Source organism: Electrona antarctica (genome assembly GCF_951216825.1).
Source record: "Electrona antarctica genome assembly, chromosome: 17".
In the NCBI taxonomy this organism is placed as follows: Eukaryota; Metazoa; Chordata; class Actinopteri; order Myctophiformes; family Myctophidae; genus Electrona; species Electrona antarctica.
This window is the reverse complement of record NC_136798.1, coordinates 20160428-20179732: the sequence shown is the minus strand read 5'-3', so window position 1 is coordinate 20179732 and position 19305 is coordinate 20160428. Positions and strand designations below refer to the sequence as shown.

The window sequence follows — 19305 nt, the reverse complement described above, 5'->3', positions numbered from 1 at the left end:
ATTCTGTCTTCATTATGTGCCTCTCTCTCTCTCTCTCTCTCTCTCTCTCTCTCTCTCTCTCTGACTCACGCTCTTAGTCATCATTGTATGCCCCTTAACTCTCTTCCTGTCTTGCTTTCTTCCCCTCTCTTCTTTCTCTCTGTCCATCTCTCCGTTTATCGAGCTCCATAGCCGTCACTCTCAGCCACGGCGAGGCTGAGAGATTTTCATCTCTCCCGTTTCTGGCTGTTGGGGTTACTTGGCTCTGTGTTTGATCTGTAATAATTATCAAGTGGGCAATTTAGTACCATTCTGGTCTCGCCTCTATAATCAGGGTTCTGGAGATGCTACAGAACCTTGGAGCTATGTGATGCACTGCATACAGTTCCAGGAGATCTCTCTCTCTCTCTCTCTCTCTCTCTCTCTCTCTCTCTCTCTCTCTCTCTCTCTTGTCTATGATTCGTCGAGTGCTGTGGGGAAACATGCTAGCTAGGGCTATGAACCTTCGGGTGCTCCACTATTCGATTTGAATAGTGGAGCACATAATCCAAGACGTTTTAACTTCTGACTGAGTCTGACACGCTTTACTTTTTCGCACTCAGTTACCAGAACAATACATTCAAGTAAAATCTGCTGTAAAATAAATAAAATTGGTAGGCTTAGGCCAGCTGGTAGTAAAAATGCACACATGTATGGTATGCACAAACCCATAATGTATTGCACAGGTACTTTTGAACTCAATTATAGTAATAATATTAGTGTCTGGAGACCATGGAGGCGATTCTTCTTTTGAGGACTTTACATGATTGCAGTATCTCTCTAGAGCTTCACGAGTGTTGTAGTTGCACTTCAACAGCTCATACAAAGCCAGTTTGTTGTCTCTGACGTGTGACCTTTAGTTTGGCAATGTTTTGGGTGCCCACTTGAAATTGCCTCAGCAGTGATCTTCCTGATACGGGTCGGGACAGTGCACTGGGTTGGAGCTCTGATTGACGGTGAACAGTGAACGTGTTTACTGTCCTGCTGACAAAGGTATCCTCAAGAGGTGAGAACCGTGTCAGATATTGACATACAACAACAGAAGCTACCAGGACAACCTTGAGAAAGACTAACCCCCTCAACCCCATTTGGGGTATTGCGTCATCATAGATGGAGTACAGCGGACAAACTTTTAGGGTTATTTTCTTCCCCCTTGAGTGTAAAAATAAAGTAAAAGGTTGTCCTGTTCACTCTATGACAACCCATCTGACCACTTTACTCATTCTCTGCCAGAGTATACATAAACAATTCAGCTCCTGCCAGCGATTCTTCGTACCTTACCTTTCAAGTAGCCACAGGATATTTATCTCCAGATCGATCCCCTGATCATTGATAAACATGGAGGTTCTCTCCGCGCTTCCTTTCATTTCGACCTTCGGTTCTGTAGTTATTAAATAGCATGTCTGGCCAAAAAAATGGAGAGATTAGAAAATAAACCGTTATTTATATTATTTGAATAATCGTGTGTCGATTATTCAAATAATAGAAAAAGTAATTGATAGAATACAATAATGGACAATTGCAGCGCTAGCAGCTGCAGCCACTTTATAAACTAGCTTAGTAGGCAGGAGTGTTGGCAGACCAGAGCTAATGAGCCAGTAGTCGACTCGATTAACGTTCTATCAGTCAATGTCTTACTCTGTGTTGTGTTGGGAACACATTTAATCCATCAAGGATGATTTTCTCCGAGTTCAAATTGAGGTGAATTTTGTTTTACTAGAAAGAAAAGGAGAGACAGAAAAAAGGAGTGTGTAGAGAAGGGGGGTGGGGAGCTTTGCAGCACAGGTTTAGAAGTCAAGTCAAGTCAGACAGTGAACTCAAATGCAGAGACAGACCAAGGAATGTAGTAGAATAGAAAGATAAAACTGACAAGTAAAGATGAAAGGAATAACTTAGGTCCAAGCTTCTGAAGCTGCGTAGAACATATACTGTAGCACATACATTCTTTCTTGCTGTGTGGATCTCAGCTCCACCAAAATAAATTGCTATATGATTTGGGACGCAAACGATTTCCGGGTCAAGCTGTAGGACCGAGTGCAGAGTGAGATTTGGGGTATTGGAATTTGGCTATAAGGAAAGAAACGGAGAATGTCATATAATGGACAGGGCTGCCATGATATTAGAAGTCAGGACACCGCGCTCACTAAGGGTTCGTGCCATCAGAGCAGCCTGAAGGCAAGGGGTGGTAAGAGGACTGCTTAAAAGAAACCAGGCAGCACAGAGTGAGTGTCCAACAACTGACTAAATCTCTAACCCCTATGTTCCTCTGTCATAAATACAGACCAACTGAAATGAAAAATACCTTTTTCACATTTTTAGACCATATCCGTGGTAATCATATGGACATACCTAACAATGAATGCCACAAAATGGCTACATTTTCATTTTTGTATATTTTTATATCAAAAGTCAATACAAATCAAATTTAAATTACTTCCTATGAACGAAAACGTGCTGCGTGATGACGTGTCGAGGCTCACATGCATATTAATGAATCTTGATTAAATTCACCTGTTTGATTCCCATTGCACATCCGTCCAAACACAGAGGTTGTTTTGATTACAGAACCACTCCGTTTTTAATCTCATTCAAGGTGACATCTAGACAGTGTATTACTCGGTTTAAACTTAATCATCACGCTAAAATATGTATCTGAAAACATTATAGGTTAGAAATAAGCCACATAGCAGTAAACTGCTAGAGCTGGCTGACTGTCTGACTACTCCATGCATCGTGTGTAGCAGAGCTATCGTCCCATCGCCTGAAGGGATGTGACGCTCTGATTGGTTCAGAAACTCAGAGCCAGCGTTTCAAGCTGAAACTTCAAAATAAAAAGCCCACATTGACCATTTCACTGGTCTTTAAGGGCTAGGCGCAAAGGGCCCGCAACATATTTAAATGAGGAAACAGCTTGTGCAAAATAGGATTCATTAACAAAAATCACACCCATGTGAGGTGACGTGAGGGGCGCTCTTATCATCATACGTCATCATGCATTTTCAATTGCAGGTCGGCTGGGGGGAAAGCCACAAGCAGGTGTTTCCCCACCAGCTACTAGGGACAGAATGGCTTTTGTAGGTGACGGGCTGCAGCTGTCAGGCCGGCGTTGTCATGGCAATAGCCCAGGTAATGGCTCCTATACACACTGTAGGACTTTTAACGCTTTGTGTGCCCACACAACACTTTAAAAAAAAAACCCAGGGTGCCCACTTTTTACATTCATTTTTTGACATATTTATTTTTTTCACAGACGTCTTGGGCACTACATACGGGACGTTTCCCAGGATGTCTTGGGCACACAACCTCTAAAGTTGTTGGCGAGTCATCAGATCGTTATGTATTTCACACTACTCTTTTTAAAAAAAATCATCTGTCATTATATCTTTGTGGCTTTCACACTAAACGATTGATCACCAAGGTATCACACACTACAAGAGTACCAAGATACGATCCAGATCATATAGGCTACATTTTATTTATTTATTTCAATTCATTTTGACGTCTCACGTAGGTGCAGGATCCCGTGATACATGCGCGAGAGTGGCAACACTGACACAGGACGTCTCTCTCTCTTTCTCTTTTTCTCTCTCTCTCTCCATCTCTCTGCGCACACACACACAGGAATACACAGGGCAAAATAGAGTGAGACAGAAGTCAGGACGCTAAATCTTGATTTAAATTAAATAATGATGTGTGTGTCTGTGTGTGTGTCTGTGTCTGTGTGTGGAGCGCACATGGTCCAAATGTTTGCGCTGCAGCATAGATTCAGACGGTTTTATCAACATTATTCAAGCGAGAGGCTTTGGTAATATAGCTAGCTACCAATATGTATGACATGTGAATTTACCCACGGAATAAAGGTTATATATTTTCATCTGTCGATAGTCAGACAGCACCGCTGTCCTGTGCTCTCATTGGCTGTAATATGGACCTTCTCGGAGTGCCGTCGCAATCCTATTCATATGATGTCCAGTCGGCGAGAGAGTCAAATATCAAACCTGCTAGGTATTCAGAAATGCTCAGTAAGGCATCGGCAAGCACTTTTTAGACTTTTTAGTCGTCAAGGCTTTCACTCTAAAAGTACATCACGTTCTCTTTCAGAGACGGTGACACATTAACATTTCATCCTAACATATCTGCAACTTTGTCTTGCTTCACTAGCGCCCCATTCATAAACATTACACCCAGCAGACCGTGTAAACAGCCATTATCAAATTAGCATTTCCGAAGCCCCCCCCCCCCCCCCCCCCCCCCGTTCATAATCCTGACTGTCCAGGGGAAGTTAGTATTTAGCAATCCACTGCGTGTGGTTCTGTAGCATCTGGGATTGGACAGTTAACGAAGATATATTGAAACTTGAAAACGATTTTAGAACCAACAATAAACCGACTTGATGCGTCAGCTGTCCACACAACACTCTATATTGCTTTGCAGTCCAATTTTGGACCTGCGCCCGTCGATAATCAGATCCATGGACCGACCCGTCACCCGTGATTATATCAACCCGTCAGGCATCTGTGGGTACCTGACCTGTCGAAGAACTGCAGCCAGTGACAATCACTGGTCTGTAGGCCATTTTAACCGACTGAAAAACTGTGCATATAAAGTATACTTCTTCTGCTTCACCGATGACCGGCAAGATTACATCACACTCGGGTGGGTGGTTTGTGTTTTTTAAATGTCAACCTTGAATCTGGCATAAAAGCTTGTTTAGCTCTCCTGGAAGAACGTGTTTTCAATGCGGCGGGAAACACTCGGCTCATTAACCCATTATAACCGGGAAAGCATAATGTAATTTCAGATTTTTGATGAATCTTGAAAGTGTGAGAAATACTGATTTATCCACCTCGGGTCTTAATGGGTTACAGAGATGTGTGTGTGTGTGTGTGTGTGTGTGTGTGTGTGTGTGTGTGTGTGTGTGTGTGTGTGTGTGTGTGTGTGTGTGTGTGTGTGTGTGTGTGTGTGTGTGTGTGTGTGTGTGTGTGTGTGTGTGTGTGTGTGTGTGTGTGTGTGTGTGTGTGTGTGTGTGTGTGTGTGTGTGTGTGTGTGTGTGTGTGTGTGTGTGTGTGTGTGTGTGCGTGTGTGTGTGTGTCAGAGATAGAAAACATCTTTGCAGCTTCAGCCTCACATCTTTTCATTTCATGTCTGTCAGCCCCCCAATCCTGGTATAGATCTGCTGCAGACGAATCAACGGCTGTCTTTGCCCAGGAACAAAGTGGCTGTTGTTGATGATTTGAGACGGCCGGTGCTCAAGACGGTTATGAATTGCCATGAATAATATTTCCACGGGTCTCCTTGGAATAGCCGGAACCTTGTGTACAATGTGTAGTCTTGACAGGTGGCTGTTTGTTCTCCAGTCCCCACAGCATAGCATCAATCCCTGTAATCATGCTGTTGTTTGGCGCATGTGTGTGTGCGTGCATGTGTGTGTACGTGTACGTGTGCGTGCGTGCGTACAGTATATGTGTGAGTGTTCAAATATAACATTAGCAGATGGAATAAACCGTGTGTTAGGGCTGCGCTAATCTCTCAAGATGGATCAATGACACCGAGGATCTGTCAGCACTGAAATCCCAAACGTATTGGATTGAATACTGGAGCACCTGGGAATAAGGATAATAATAATAATTATTATTATAATAATATGAGATGAGATATACTTTATTAATCCCCGAGGGGAAATTTAAGTACATTTTCACTTCATATAATTTGACACATCTTAATGGATCACTTCACCACTTTTCAACCTATCTTCATATAATTGGTCAGCACCTCTAAAAGTTGGTTCACAACTGGAACTAAAAAATACTTCTTCTTGCCCTGGAGTGGGAACCAAAGTGGGCGTGTCACTATTCAGGTTGGAAGATGTGATATAAACCACCATAAGAAAATACGAACGGAACCAGTTATACTGCCTCCAGTTTCCTTGATAAGTGGCAGGGGCGGTGCACGTATTACCCTATTGGCATGAATGTTTTTTCCAATAGAAATATCCTAAAATACAGGGTCGTATTAAGTTCAGTCACACGAGAGAGACTCGGAGTAGAAGCGCTGCTCCTTCGCCTGGAAAGGAGTCAGCTGAGGTGGTTCGGGCATCTGGTTAGGATGCCTCTCGGGCGCCTCCCTAGGGAGGTCCTCGACGCACGTCCCACTGGGAGGAGACCCCGGGGCAGACCAAGGCGCAGTTGGAGGAAACACATCGACTCACTGGCCTTGGAACGTCTCGGAATCCCCCAGGAGGAAGTCACTAATGTTGCTCTGGAGAGGGAAGTCTGGAGCACTCTGGTGGAGCTGTTGCCCCCGCGACCCGACTACGGATAAGCGGTTGAAGATGGATGGATGGATGGTATTATAATCGGGGACTAGACTATTTGACTTTCAATGTTCTTTTTCCGCAAATGAGTCTTGATAAATGGGGGTCTTCTTATAATCAGAGTCGTCTATATTCGGCAAAATACATTAATCAAGTCTGCTGGAGTACTCACTCTCAGAAATTATTTCCTCAACCTGATCTTTCCACTCACCTGCTACTGTATATTAAACCTGTGACCCAGTTATCATATGTATATCTCATGATGTGAATATAAGCTTTACACCAAATATGAAACGGTTTCGCCGAAAATCTACTTTTAACATTGGCCCAGTTGCTAGGCAACGCCTTCGTCGCCCCAGCACCAGGATTGGTTTTGCACGGCCCCATAGAGCTCCATTCAAAGTAGGATCTTCTTTGGCTATTATCTCTGAAACTACGAGCGCTGTCCGTGGTGATGATGATCCATCCAAGGTTCGGATGTGATTTGTGATTTTGTATTGCATCGCTCCCGTCATGTTAATGTTTCTGGCGAAACAGTGTGAGTTACTGTCGATCCTTAATGGCGGCCTCCAAGCCGGGAAACCGGAAATGAAAATGCCCAAATAATAGGAAAATAGCCCTGGCAAGGCTTACCTACAATCTGCTGCCACCTAATGGCAGAGAAAGAGGTAACGATGTCGACATAAACCTGTAGATGGATTTCCTCGAGTTATCATGACATTATGTGCTAACGTTCCAAATGCATTACATAAGTTCAGAGACACGCACGCACGCACGCACGCACACAGTTGCATAATTCTACTATTACACTTAATGACTAACTTTGACATCACAACAACAGTCACATAGTTGCACACATTTTTCTTGTCACGCCCTGCAAGCCCTGTGGAGGATTACATTGCTCTAATATTGATTTATTTGTGTAATCCTTTGCATTGTAGAGTCCCATGCCATCCTCTCTCCTGCTAGGAGTTTGTCTAATTTAATCTGATCACATTCAATTCTTGGCTGTTATTTATTTCCCTTAGGTGATAATTATATTGATTTATCAGTGCGATGGCTGTGAATAGTATTCATTACTCTTGGGTGGTTTATTTTATTTTTTCATTATTATATTTTTAATACCAGACTAACGTAATATTGGGGACCAACTGCCGATATAGTGAAGTGTTGTTGTTGTTGTGAAAGAAATGTGAAGTTATGTGATCTGTGCACTGGTTTTGCATGGATATGACTTTGCAAATGTACCGAGGAGGCTGCTTTCATAAACAATGACTGTTGATTGTACTGTATATTACTGCATATTACTCTACTGTATATATCGTTGTCAGGCAGAAACATTGTATCTCCATATTTCAAAATTTCTTTCAAAAATCAATTGTACATTGTAAAACAGTATCACGCAAAGTAGTGAAAATAGCAACGAGAGGTGTTTTGAGCTTGTAGATTGGCCTTATTTTAGATTTTTGCTACGCGTTCCTGCCAGTTAGTGCTGTATATACTTTTGCTCTTCTTCAGTGTTGATGATTGGTGTGTAAAAAAGGTGAATAAAGAAACTACTTATTCTCTGCATCCAAGGACTACTATCCGTCTGGAGATTTTTCCAGTATTTTTTCCAGCTTTTACTATTTTTCAACCAGTGCCTTTCGGCAAACACTACCCGCACTGAGACAAAGTGTGACACCTTTGTTGTTCTACTCTACTCACTTTGTCACTGAAGGGAACACTGAAGTGTTAATTTAATGAACTCTTGAGCGTGTACAAATCTAACCAAATTAATGTAACCAAATGGACCTGTAAGGGTTGTCCTTGCAAAGTCGCAGCATGGAGCGTTGGCATTATTTGTCTTTATTGGCCTTTTGCATGAACTGCCCTCTTTGTGTTCCTTATTGATTCCTAAGCTCACTAGTGTTTTTTACCTTAGAGATCAGTGGTTCCCAAACCTTTTCTACTGTTTCTGGCGAAACTGCTTTTAATATGTTTGCATCCTCATCTAGGTGTGACCTACAGCAGGGGTTCTCAACCCGTGGGTCGCGACCCCTCGGGGGGTTGCCAAAATATTTTAGGGGGTCCCCAAATTATTAAAAAAAATATATATATATATATATATATATATATTTTCACGATTTTTCAAAAATAGCAGACCTACAAGCTCGTAGCGCGCCACTCGGTGGCGCGCTATGAGCTTGTAGATCTGCTATTTTTCAATAGCTAAATTATAACAATGCTTAAAACACCAAAAGGGGTTCCCGCCCAAAATGGTTTAAGGTTATTGTAGCAGTCAATTTATATTGGGGGGCGGGGCGGGGGTCCCGAGACATTGCCAAAGCATTTCCGGGGGTCCCCGGCCAAAAACGTTGAGAACCCCTGACCTACAGAGTCAGTTCAAACTGGACTCTCTTAGAAAATAAGATAAAACACTACTTACACATCTCCTGTTACTGAACGCTGCTAAAATAAATACTGTTATGATCTTTAAATGTCTTATGCTTATTTGTTTTAATATCTTTAGGTTACGGAGAGCACAGTTCTCCAGCAGTTTGTGGTCAGTCAGTATGAGAACTCCATCTACCTCTTCTGGATTCTGGAGCAGCTTCTCCTGCAAAAACCAGATGATCCAGGCAAGTTCTTTATTAGAGTTTTCATTTTTCATACATTTTGTTGAGGGACGCTATATAGCCCCTCCTATGCCCAGCTTTGTGTGTTTTTGTGAATCATAGTGATGATTTGATTGGCTGGTCGACCCATAGCGATGATTTGATTGGCTGAGCAAAGTACATATTCAGTATAATATGTAGATAGTAGGGCAGAAAAGTGAATACACCAATTTAGGATTTGACCCAAAAGAATAGTATTAATAGATCCAGCTCAGATTGAGCTGAATTGAACAACGCGCCGATGTTAGCGGCTCAATATTACATGCTTCTGAAGACTCTTAAATAGACGATGATCACATGATCACAGTTAGTTTTTGGGGGACCGGAAACGGCAGAGTATTCCAAGAGAAATAGAGCGCTGTCTATAGTGGTGGTAGTCGACAGCGCCGGGGGTTTTAGTGGCAGGTTGTGAGTTAAATAAGTGTAATAACGGTTGTTGCAGGGCAGGGGAGGACGAGGGGCTCCAGGAACCTCAGCCACCAGCAGCCCTGGACCTCCACAACACAGCAGAAAGAACTCCTGGACAGCCTGGAGCAGCGTGTCTACCTGCTGGCGGATGAGTTCCCTCTGTTTAGCCTCTATATGTGGCGCATAGTCCCTCTCCTGACCACATAGCATAGGCCCTCTCCTGTCCACCTAGCATAGGACCCCACCAGTACCACCTCATAGCCCTCATTCTCTCCCCAACCTGTAGCACGGACAGTAGCATAAGCCATCAACTAGGATAGGCGTTTTCTTTTCTGCCCCCAACCAGTACCACCTATAGGGTTAAAGAGCATTATCTGTGTGATTGAGGAATTTAAAGTAGGGCCCACATTTTTTGTGGTTCTTCCTTTTTTTTCTTCGTTGAATATACACATACTATAAGCATTTATAAAATAATTAAAAGGTAAACTTTTGTTTTTTGGGGATTTTTAGATGAAAAAAGAGGAAAAAAAGGAAAATGTGTGTGAATTTGAGTTTAACAGTGAAATGTGGTGTGTGATATTTATAATTAGAATTCACAACTATCGATTATTTTCGAAAAGCATGCTTTTTTTGATGATTCGGTTTATTTTCTCATCTATGGTATAAATGTACAGAGATTTCACACATTTAAGGAAAAATATTTTTTTTTCCTGCTCCAAAATACCAAATACTAAATTATTTTTAATTCAAATCGATTGATATTGTTTTTGAAAGATCAGTTAGATGAACTGTTGCACGTACGGCATGTAGACGTACAGGAACTCTGGAGACGTGGGAGGACTGTTGTTCCGTCCCGATATAGCCACAACACTAGCTGTACACAATGCTTTGGAGTCGCACACAGACCCCGCGGTCATGTCATGTATTGTGATCTTTACTGTCACAGAGATGCTGACAGTGACCGACAACACTAAAGTCTAGTTTACAAAAATAAACATTCTTGAACATGTTTGGAAGGCTAAAAAGAAAAGCAAGGGTCCCTGTCAGAGCTCTGCTCAAGCCCTGTTATTGTGAGACGAGGAGGACCTGGTTGACACTGGAAGCCAAGACACAACGACCGAACAGGAGAGTGTCGAGCCTGATTTATACGTATTCGTGTGACGTGTCCTGCACCAAAAATAGCCAATATACAAGCTCACAGTGTGGTGTGTTTGTGACTTTGTGTTGCCATCGTATAGCAGAATAAAGAATTAAATTAAAAGAAATGTATAGCCCCACACTCGTAGCTGCCAATGCCACACAGGAGACAATTCTGTGTCTTCATCACATACTGTACTATACCTTCTCTGATTAGGAACTTCACATGTGCAACAATAACTTGGTAACGCTGACTCCAGGTTTCCATAAAACGTTGCAGTGACTGCATTGTTCACCCAGAGATGTCAAGGACGTTAATTCTATGCAATTCAAAATGTATTTGTTAAATACATTTTAGCCACTGAGTTGCAACTGTTGTTGGACCGTTTTTTTTTTTTTTTTAACATGGTGAAATTAACTGTATATTGGTCAAATCCATGGATAGTGCACGGATGAAAATAAACACGACTAGAACTAATACTTAAGAGCCTCCAACATAGTCTCTGTTGGGTGGAAACCTCATTATGTCCAAAACTGATACTTTTCAGTATTCAAATTTAAACTTAGCTCGTGTTTGAGTGTTTCGAGCTTGTGTACCTGCTACTTTTTATGCTTTTGTGTGACACTGTAGTACAGTGGTTCTCAACCAGTGGTCCTTGAGGGGGTTTCAGGCGGTCCCCAGCTAAATGATGGAGAGTTGGTAACCAAATCGACCCTTATTAATCTTTAACTCTTGAGAGAAAATTAAACAAAATGGACCAGTGGTTTCTTTTTACGCTCTCATTATTATTAAACATCTGAAATTACTTGATGTACAAGAATTAGAGAATGTAAAATAATTGTTATTTTGATCAACACCTGTTCAATACAGCATGGAATTGTGGACAAAATCCAAATGTTCAAATCGAGAATGTTGCATTTTTATTTAGTGAAAGTGGAGAGTGGGAAAATACCAAGCATCAGTGGGAAAATACGACCGCACATAAAACACCAATCTATGTTGTTTGTGTTATAGAATTTATTCATTCCATTTGCAGCATGTGGTTTGCGGGCTTAGTTTTATAGCCGAGCAGAAAGAATTGAGACAAACCTGTGTGTGTGTGTGTGTGTGTGTGTGTGTGTGTGTGTGTGTGTGTGTGTGTGTGTGTGTGTGTGTGTGTGTGTGTGTGTGTGTGTGTGTGTGTGTGTGTGTGTGTGTGTGTGTGTGTGTGTGTGTGTGTGTGTGTGTAAATCTACAAAGTAACTTGTAAATAAAGTCTTCAATAAGGGTAAAAAGTATTTGCCTCTGAATTGTAGCAGACTAGAAGTATAAAGTATCAAATTATGTACATTTCTTAAGGAATGTACTTACGTACAGTACTACAGTAACTGTATACTATTTAGTTAACTAGAAGCTCAACCCGCCCGTGCTGGGGCTTGCGTCTAACGCCATGCGTCTGTGAGAGAGACACACACAAAGCGTACATTTTGAACGAAGGCAGACAGCGATTTCTGTCCGTGCTGGGCAGGTTGTGTTGCTGTTGTTCCGTGTTGTTCTTTCTCCGTGAATATCGTGTGTCCGCTGTCCGTGTATACAGTAATTGTTTTAAAGGTTTCATGACATTAATTTTCATTAATTTTTATTTGTATTTTACACAACCTGAACAACCTTGATTTTCTGTGGTCTGGGGTTTCTCTGTGTGTTCTGAAGCCTCTTGAGTTGCAATGAAAACAGGCAAAACCCCTCAACAGTGACATCTGCTGGCAAATGGTTATGTCATATGGGATTTGTGGACTGTTACATCAGTCCACAGGCAAATCAGAGCACTTGTTTGAGCCAGAAAACCCCAGACCACAGTAAATCTACTGAATGTTAAAAGTTCATGTTTTTTGGGTGCAATTGAGCTCAGAAAACCATAAAAATGACTAAACCGTTATTTTTATGTCACGACCCCTTTTAGGTTGTAATTCAGCCCCATTGCCCCCGCCGGTGGGGGCCGCGGCTGTCCACCTCATGAACAGCTCTCAGCGGGTAAATGGAGACCCAATTGGTCTCCGGATCCAACTCCGATGTTTTTGATTTTCCCCCCTGGACCTAACCTGACTCCGCCAGATGGGGCAGCAGAGAGTACACTGGTTTCCCCCCTCCTGCTCCCATCTGGGAACTCTCAGGCAGACTTGATGTCCGGCCACAAAACGGCCTGGCCAATCAGCAGCAGCTAGAGGCGGGATCAAGACATACACAGTGCTGCCTTGATCCCACCTCTAGCAGGAGGGGGGAACCCAGTGTACTCTCTGCTGCCCCATCTGGTGGAGTCAGGTTACCCTGGACCCCCCTGGGGTTTAATAGGTAGCCCGGTCAAGTCAGTGACGTATCACGGCCATAAAGCACAGGCGTAAACAGCACTTGTGCATACTCCACATACGTCACGGTCTATGACTTGGCCAACTGTAATGCGCACGAGGTGTGCGCTCACAACTTGTTCACTTCTCAATTGTAATAATAGATTTCCACTACTGCTTAATTGTTTACTAGGGGTGTAACAATACATTTTAACAGCGATTTTAACACGTATCACAATACATGGTTGACAATACCATACATGGACGATATTGGTTAATTCTGGCGATACAATACGATACAATTCAATGTTTCAAAATCAATACAGTAAATATTTAGCCTAAACATAATCTGTGTGAAAGAGCAGGTTTTTTTTACTCTTTTTTTCAAGTCCGTATATATACGGACGCCAATGCTAGGTGGCGTCATATCCCAGGTCCGTTTATATACAGTATACGTATACGTCTATATAATGGTTGATGCCTACGGAAGCTTTTAATTGGGGCGGGGGGGGTGGCGTGCAAACACGGTCTTTTTAAAGTGAACGCGTATGCTGGCACTGGGAACTGGGGTTTATGCTAACAGCTAGCGGTAGAGAGAGTTAAGGAAAACATTTATTATTTTGGATATAAAGTAAACGGTGATTCTCTGGAAAATACATAGACATTAGATTTGAACACATTATGGACAAACCCGTACCTTGCCATGTACACGATAGACCAAATGTAGTGATATTGAATGGAAAAGTAATTCAACCCATTATTTTTCTTCCTAAATGTACTAAATACAACACACAAGTACTGATTGATGCAATAGATTAGTTGCATTGGAAAACGATTTGATACAGATTTCATCCATTTTTCAATGCAGTTACTAGTTACACCCCTATTGTTTACTGATTCAGCCTCCGTTCAGATTCTGTTTGGACTGTAATTCACTAATAAGGAACATCTGTCATTTGGGGAAAAAAACAATATGGCTTCATGTTGACTGAATCGCCAGCCCTCAATTATGCTCTGTAATGGAATAACGAGGTAATGTCTGCTGTTGGAATTTTTTTTTAAAGCCAAACGAATCACTTTATAGCAGTGTTGAGTTGCTTCTATGGGTACTTTTATATACTGTACAAAGGCACGATGGCACCACAGAAAACTAGACTTTCAGAGACTGTGTGTGTGTGTGTGTGTGTGTGTGTGTGTGTGTGTGTGTGTGTGTGTGTGTGTGTGTGTGTGTGTGTGTGTGTGTGTGTGTGTGTGTGTGTGTGTGTGTGTGTGTGTGTGTGTGTGTGTGTGTGTGTGTGTGTGTGTGTGTGTCATCACACACAAGTATCAAAGGTAACCGATCCAATTCACTACTTTTTAAATTCTAATCCTGAAAAGTAACCGTTTTGGAGGTTTCCGCCCGAACAGAGACGATATGTGGACCGTTTACCTCAGGATTACCTCTACCCTCCCCAAAAACAATCAAAGCGACTCTGTTGTGTTGTTGGTGACAGACGTGACCGTTCCTGCATCTCAGAAACAGTCACCCTCTTGGGGTATTTTTGCACACCAGAGTGTCTAGAGTTTACAATGCACGGTCATGAAACATCCAGTCAGGGACCGCTCTTTGGAGTCAGGGGACGATGGCAGCCATGTACATCTCATTGAAAACGGAAGCCGATCGGGGTAAAACTACACAGTAGAATCCTGAATATTCTATGTGATTCTGGGCGGTGATGGCATACGTGGCCGGTTAAGACACATGCGTTCCCGGTTAAGACTCGCTCATGGCTCCGACATGTGTGGCCGGTAAAAGCTACATTCAGTGATTTCACTTAATTCAATGACCACTTTTGTTTTGTTGTGATAATCCTCCCTACTAGTGTGCTGACCATTCCTCCCTGTCCCCAGTTAACCACTGGGGGTCAAAATACCTTAGGTTTGTTCATAGCTACTGTAGGTTGGCCCAGCCCAGCCTTCATCCAATCAGGATAGATAGGGGCCTTCCGGCCAATAATGATCGAGCGGGGGCGGTCCTTGGTGTGTGTGCTGTTGGCCTGTCGCATGTCCCCCGCAGACTGCAGGGTTTACCAAATCACTGAATGCACACATGCGTGGCCAGTTAAGACTCACCCATAGAGACACACAGGGACTACAAATTTCACGCCCCCAAATGAGACAGCGGCCCCACTTCTGGTCCGTTTCAACGGTGTACTGCAGCTGCCAATGCAATCCCTATGAGAGGCATCATAAAATACCCTCATTTAACTGGTTCATTACTGAGGCTGTAGCGATTTCTTTTTGTGTTCCAATAAAGTGTCCCATATATTTGATTTGACCTTTTCAATGTCACATACCTGCCATCTCAATATACAACCCACAATGTACTATAATATACTCCATCAGTTTGTGAAAAGTGCTAGCATTGTAAATCTCAAGTCAACGTGGTCGCAATACGTCACTGTCGCATCCCTTGAGGTTTTCAATACCCAGATATATTTGTTGTATTTCGTTTTATATGCTATGTATTTGTTGAAAATTATCCAAACAGGCTTGCAAGTCTAATTATTAATACTCATCTGGGGAATTCACTAGGTAGTTGAAAATGTCAGGATATGTCACTCCTCCATTTAGCTGGGTTATTTTCCCAACTATTCAGCCAAGTTAATTTTATACAACAAGTTGGAGCTCCGAGGTAGGTAGAACATTATTAGTCGTTTACCCGCCAGGAACATAGGAATTTTAAAACGTAGAATCTTGTAGCCTGCCACAAACGGAAAAGCCGTTTTAACAGCGATGTATTCATTAATGCATGTTTTAATACGATCGTATCGAAATCTACCGTCAGTTAGCTTTGTTATGCTTCTGACACAATGGGCGCGGCCATTTTGAAAATGCGCGCGCATCCACTTACATTGCCGGCTCTGGTTTCAGACGGCTTTATCTCACAGAAGCGACATTGCAGAGGACGCTTTGTCCCAGACAAGCGTTTTCAACGGCCTGTAGCAGGCGCTGTGATACTCGCGGTCCACTTTTTCCACCACCGACCGAGAGAACGAGCACACAGCTTCGTCAACACACACGGAATGGTTTCATAGTAAAATGCGATACGGATATTTGGCTCTTCAAAGTAAGTGTCACGCGTGATTAAACCATGGCAATACGCAATCGAGGGATTAATTAATGGCGGCAGGCTAAGAGTTAGTAAGCCTGTGACATGTTCAAAATATAGACATGAATGAACAAAGTCAGTCGGGATCGGGATGTATTATTGAGAATTCCACTCTTCAAAAACGTCCCTTAATTAAAAGCGACAGGTTCTCTGTCTGTCGTCTCCCCTCTGCTCTGTTAACATTATGGGTAACTCATTCAAGTGGTAAATTAAATGTGAAATAGATCCTCTATTGAGAAAACAACAATATCTGTTGACAAAGACACTTCATACATTTGGAAACATTTGTATTCAAATCAATATAGTCTTCAATTCATTTGGTTTCATTATTTTAAAAGTAGGCTAACTACAGTTGAATTTCAATGGACTTCTATGGGCTGGCCTGCAGTACACCGTTCTAACGGACCAGAAGTGGGGCCGCTGTCTCATTTGGGCTGGGGGCGTGGAATTTGTAGTCCCTGTGTGTCTCTATGGCTCTGACGTGTGTGGCTGGTTAAGACACATGAGCGGCTGGTTAATACACATGCGTGGCAGGTTAAGACACATGTGTGGCCGGTTAATACACATCCATGGCCGGTTAAGAGTTACGTTTTTGGGTAGGATCTCGGACCAAAGTAGTGTCGGACTGTTAGTCCGTCGGACCAAAGATATGCACCAGTAATTCTGAGAGCGTACAAATGGATGAACTAACACTGAGGATGTTTACTGTGAACCGGCACTGGATGACAGGCATACATAATAAATGATTATTGCTATGCAGCCATGGAGCAGACCTGCAATTAAGACGTAAATAAAGCCCAGACATTTATGGCTGAAGAGTTTCATGTGAATTGATTGTCTGTGGAATTGGTTCAATATTAGAGGTGTTAGTAGCTGTAAAAGTACGTAGGACAATAATGGTTTTGCAGTAAATCAATCCTCATTGAATTGATGTCTCTATTATGCAACAAACTAATGGCTCTTATTTTGGCTTCAGGAACTAGATTTTTTATCTGTGTTCTTCGTAAATGAACGCCCTAGTTGTCACACACAAGCATCAAAAGTAGCAGATCCACAAGCTCGGTTTTGAGCTTGTATAGATGCCATTTTATGCCTGAAAAGTGAACATAGGAGCTTTACACCCGACAGGCGATGTTCTGCAGCTTGGTTTTAGATAAGGTTCTCAGAACCTAATTTGGGCCATGCTCGCAAGGTAGTAACCCTGAGTTCTGGGAACCCAGAACTTATACTTTTTATTGGTGCAATTAAACCACTTCCTTACGGAGCTATGTATGTGGGTGGGTGGGTGGGTTGCTGGGTGGGTCTGAGCATGAAAATAGCATGGTTGTTTTTCACCACCTGTGCGCAACCTAACACACACAAACACACATGCACATATTAACTGTATATGATGATTTTGGGTGTGCCAGTACAGTACAGTGACAGTACAGTGCAGTACAGTATAGTAGAGGGACCCCCACACGGTAACTCTGTCATTTCTCTACGGTTTCGGACGTGGGGCGGCTCGCCCGAAACGGCCGGCACCCTGGCCATGGTCCTGTGGGTCTGGAACTTACGGGGGACCCCCACACGGAGTTGCACCACTCACTTCACACGGGTGTGATTTTTTCTTTTGATATTTTGGGTTGTTCTGGAAAGTGTCGGATTATGGAAGGCTCTGGGTTTCTTCCTAGTCGAAAGGTGTGTGTGTGTGTGAGTGTGTGAGTGTGTGAGTGAGTGAGAGATAAAGGCCTGAACACACAAGCTCCAAATGGCTTCTTGTGCTAAAATAAGGCTGCCGATGCATCATGAATGGTGCGCCGCGGATCACACCCCGATAGCCATCGGCCGCCAAACCGCCATTGTGTCTTCTGTGGGATTGGGTCCCTCTGATGCGTCATCTGCTCATCTTTCATATCCTGTTGAGAGGCGAGCAGGGAAGAGGTGTGCTGGAAGGAGAAAAAGAAGGGGGGGGGGGGAGAGACTCAAGTATAGACAAGTAGCTTTTATGTGCGCAGGAGGTTAATGTGTTTTCCCTAGAGCCACCAGTGGTCCTTGAGGCGGTTCCGCAGGTGGTCCCCAGCTAAATGATAGAGAGTGATTGAGTGTAAAATGGTCCATTTGGTTTAATTTTACACTCAAGTGTTACATTACGGTTACAAATCTGCATTACTTAATTTACAAGAAGTCTGCACAATTACAGAATGTGGAAGAATTGCTTTTTTGATCGTTTGCCTGTTATCTCTCCTAACACTAGCGCGTCGGAGCGGTCTGGCTGACCGACTTTGAAATTTTGAAGTGGATTTTCTTTGGCCATGAAGTCCTGAGAAAGTTCCCCTTGCATGACTTTTTCTAAATGTTAGATTCAAACCATCTCTGTTTTTTTCCCCATCTGAAACGTTTTGGAAATATGATTTTAGACATAATTCTACTAAAATGTCTGCTCTTTTTCGGTCCGTGGGACCGCTCTATAGACTCCTCACCCTTTCTCCCCCGCAAGCAGTGCTGTTCACACCTCCCTCCCGGCTGGAGACGGGCATTGTTCAAGCTAATGTGTCATTTGCATTCCAACTACTTCCACATGTAGGCAAACTTACATTACGAATGTAAGTTTGTTGTTTTAGATGTTATATTTGTTATATGCGGTTTGCAGTCTGACTTTATTTCTCGAAACGGAAAAAAAATATATGGTGAAATATGGTGTGTTGACTGACTGGCGTATTGTTTCAACCAAACGCATAGCTCAATAGATATAAATACATGTTGACTATACACGCCATCTTTATAGCATAATTATGTAAGGTGGCGATGATAAAAATGAATCAATTATCCTGGAATAATAAAGTTTATAGCATGGTCTGTTTGACCCGACCGACATTTCCTTTCCTTGGAGTGAGAATGCTCGCCGATGCGCGAATCAGCGCGATGCCAAATAAAAATGACAGTGTTTGAAATCAGTCCAACCCGATAGACGTCCCGAACTTCTAAATGTTTTGTCAGTCAGAAGAACAGTTCTGTCCGTCCTTCTTTGTCTGTAAACTTTTCTGCACGCGACCAGTGGAACTGATTTCCACGCATCACGGCTCTCTTTTTTTCTCTCTCCCTCTCTCTCTCTCCCTCTCTCGTGGAGAGGGAGAAAATATCCAAGTAACTGACAGTGAGGTATGCGGAAGTGCATTTTAGATAACGCTGTAGCACTATTTGTGGCGGTGATGCGTCACATGACTTGATCTATCCTATGGTGTATATATAAACCGTGCTGCTGCTACGGTCCTCTCTGCTGGCACAATAAAACAAATATATATAAATGACATCGATCA

The 19305-nt window shown here is 42.7% G+C and overlaps 1 protein-coding gene across 3 annotated transcripts in view; it reads left to right on the top strand.

Moving 5' to 3' along the window:
- The window catches only part of mei4 (meiosis-specific, MEI4 homolog), a 116293-nt gene extending 105673 nt beyond the window's left edge, over window positions 1-10620 (top strand). For all 3 annotated transcript variants that reach the window (XM_079526265.1, XM_079526264.1, XM_079526263.1), the window contains exons 6-7: window positions 8844-8952; window positions 9431-10620. In XM_079526265.1, coding sequence (XP_079382391.1) covers window positions 8844-8952; window positions 9431-9603 — 282 coding nt within the window. In that variant the 3' untranslated portion in view covers window positions 9604-10620. The remainder of the gene's footprint in view (window positions 1-8843; window positions 8953-9430) is intronic.
- Window positions 10621-19305: the final 8685 nt, after the last annotated feature.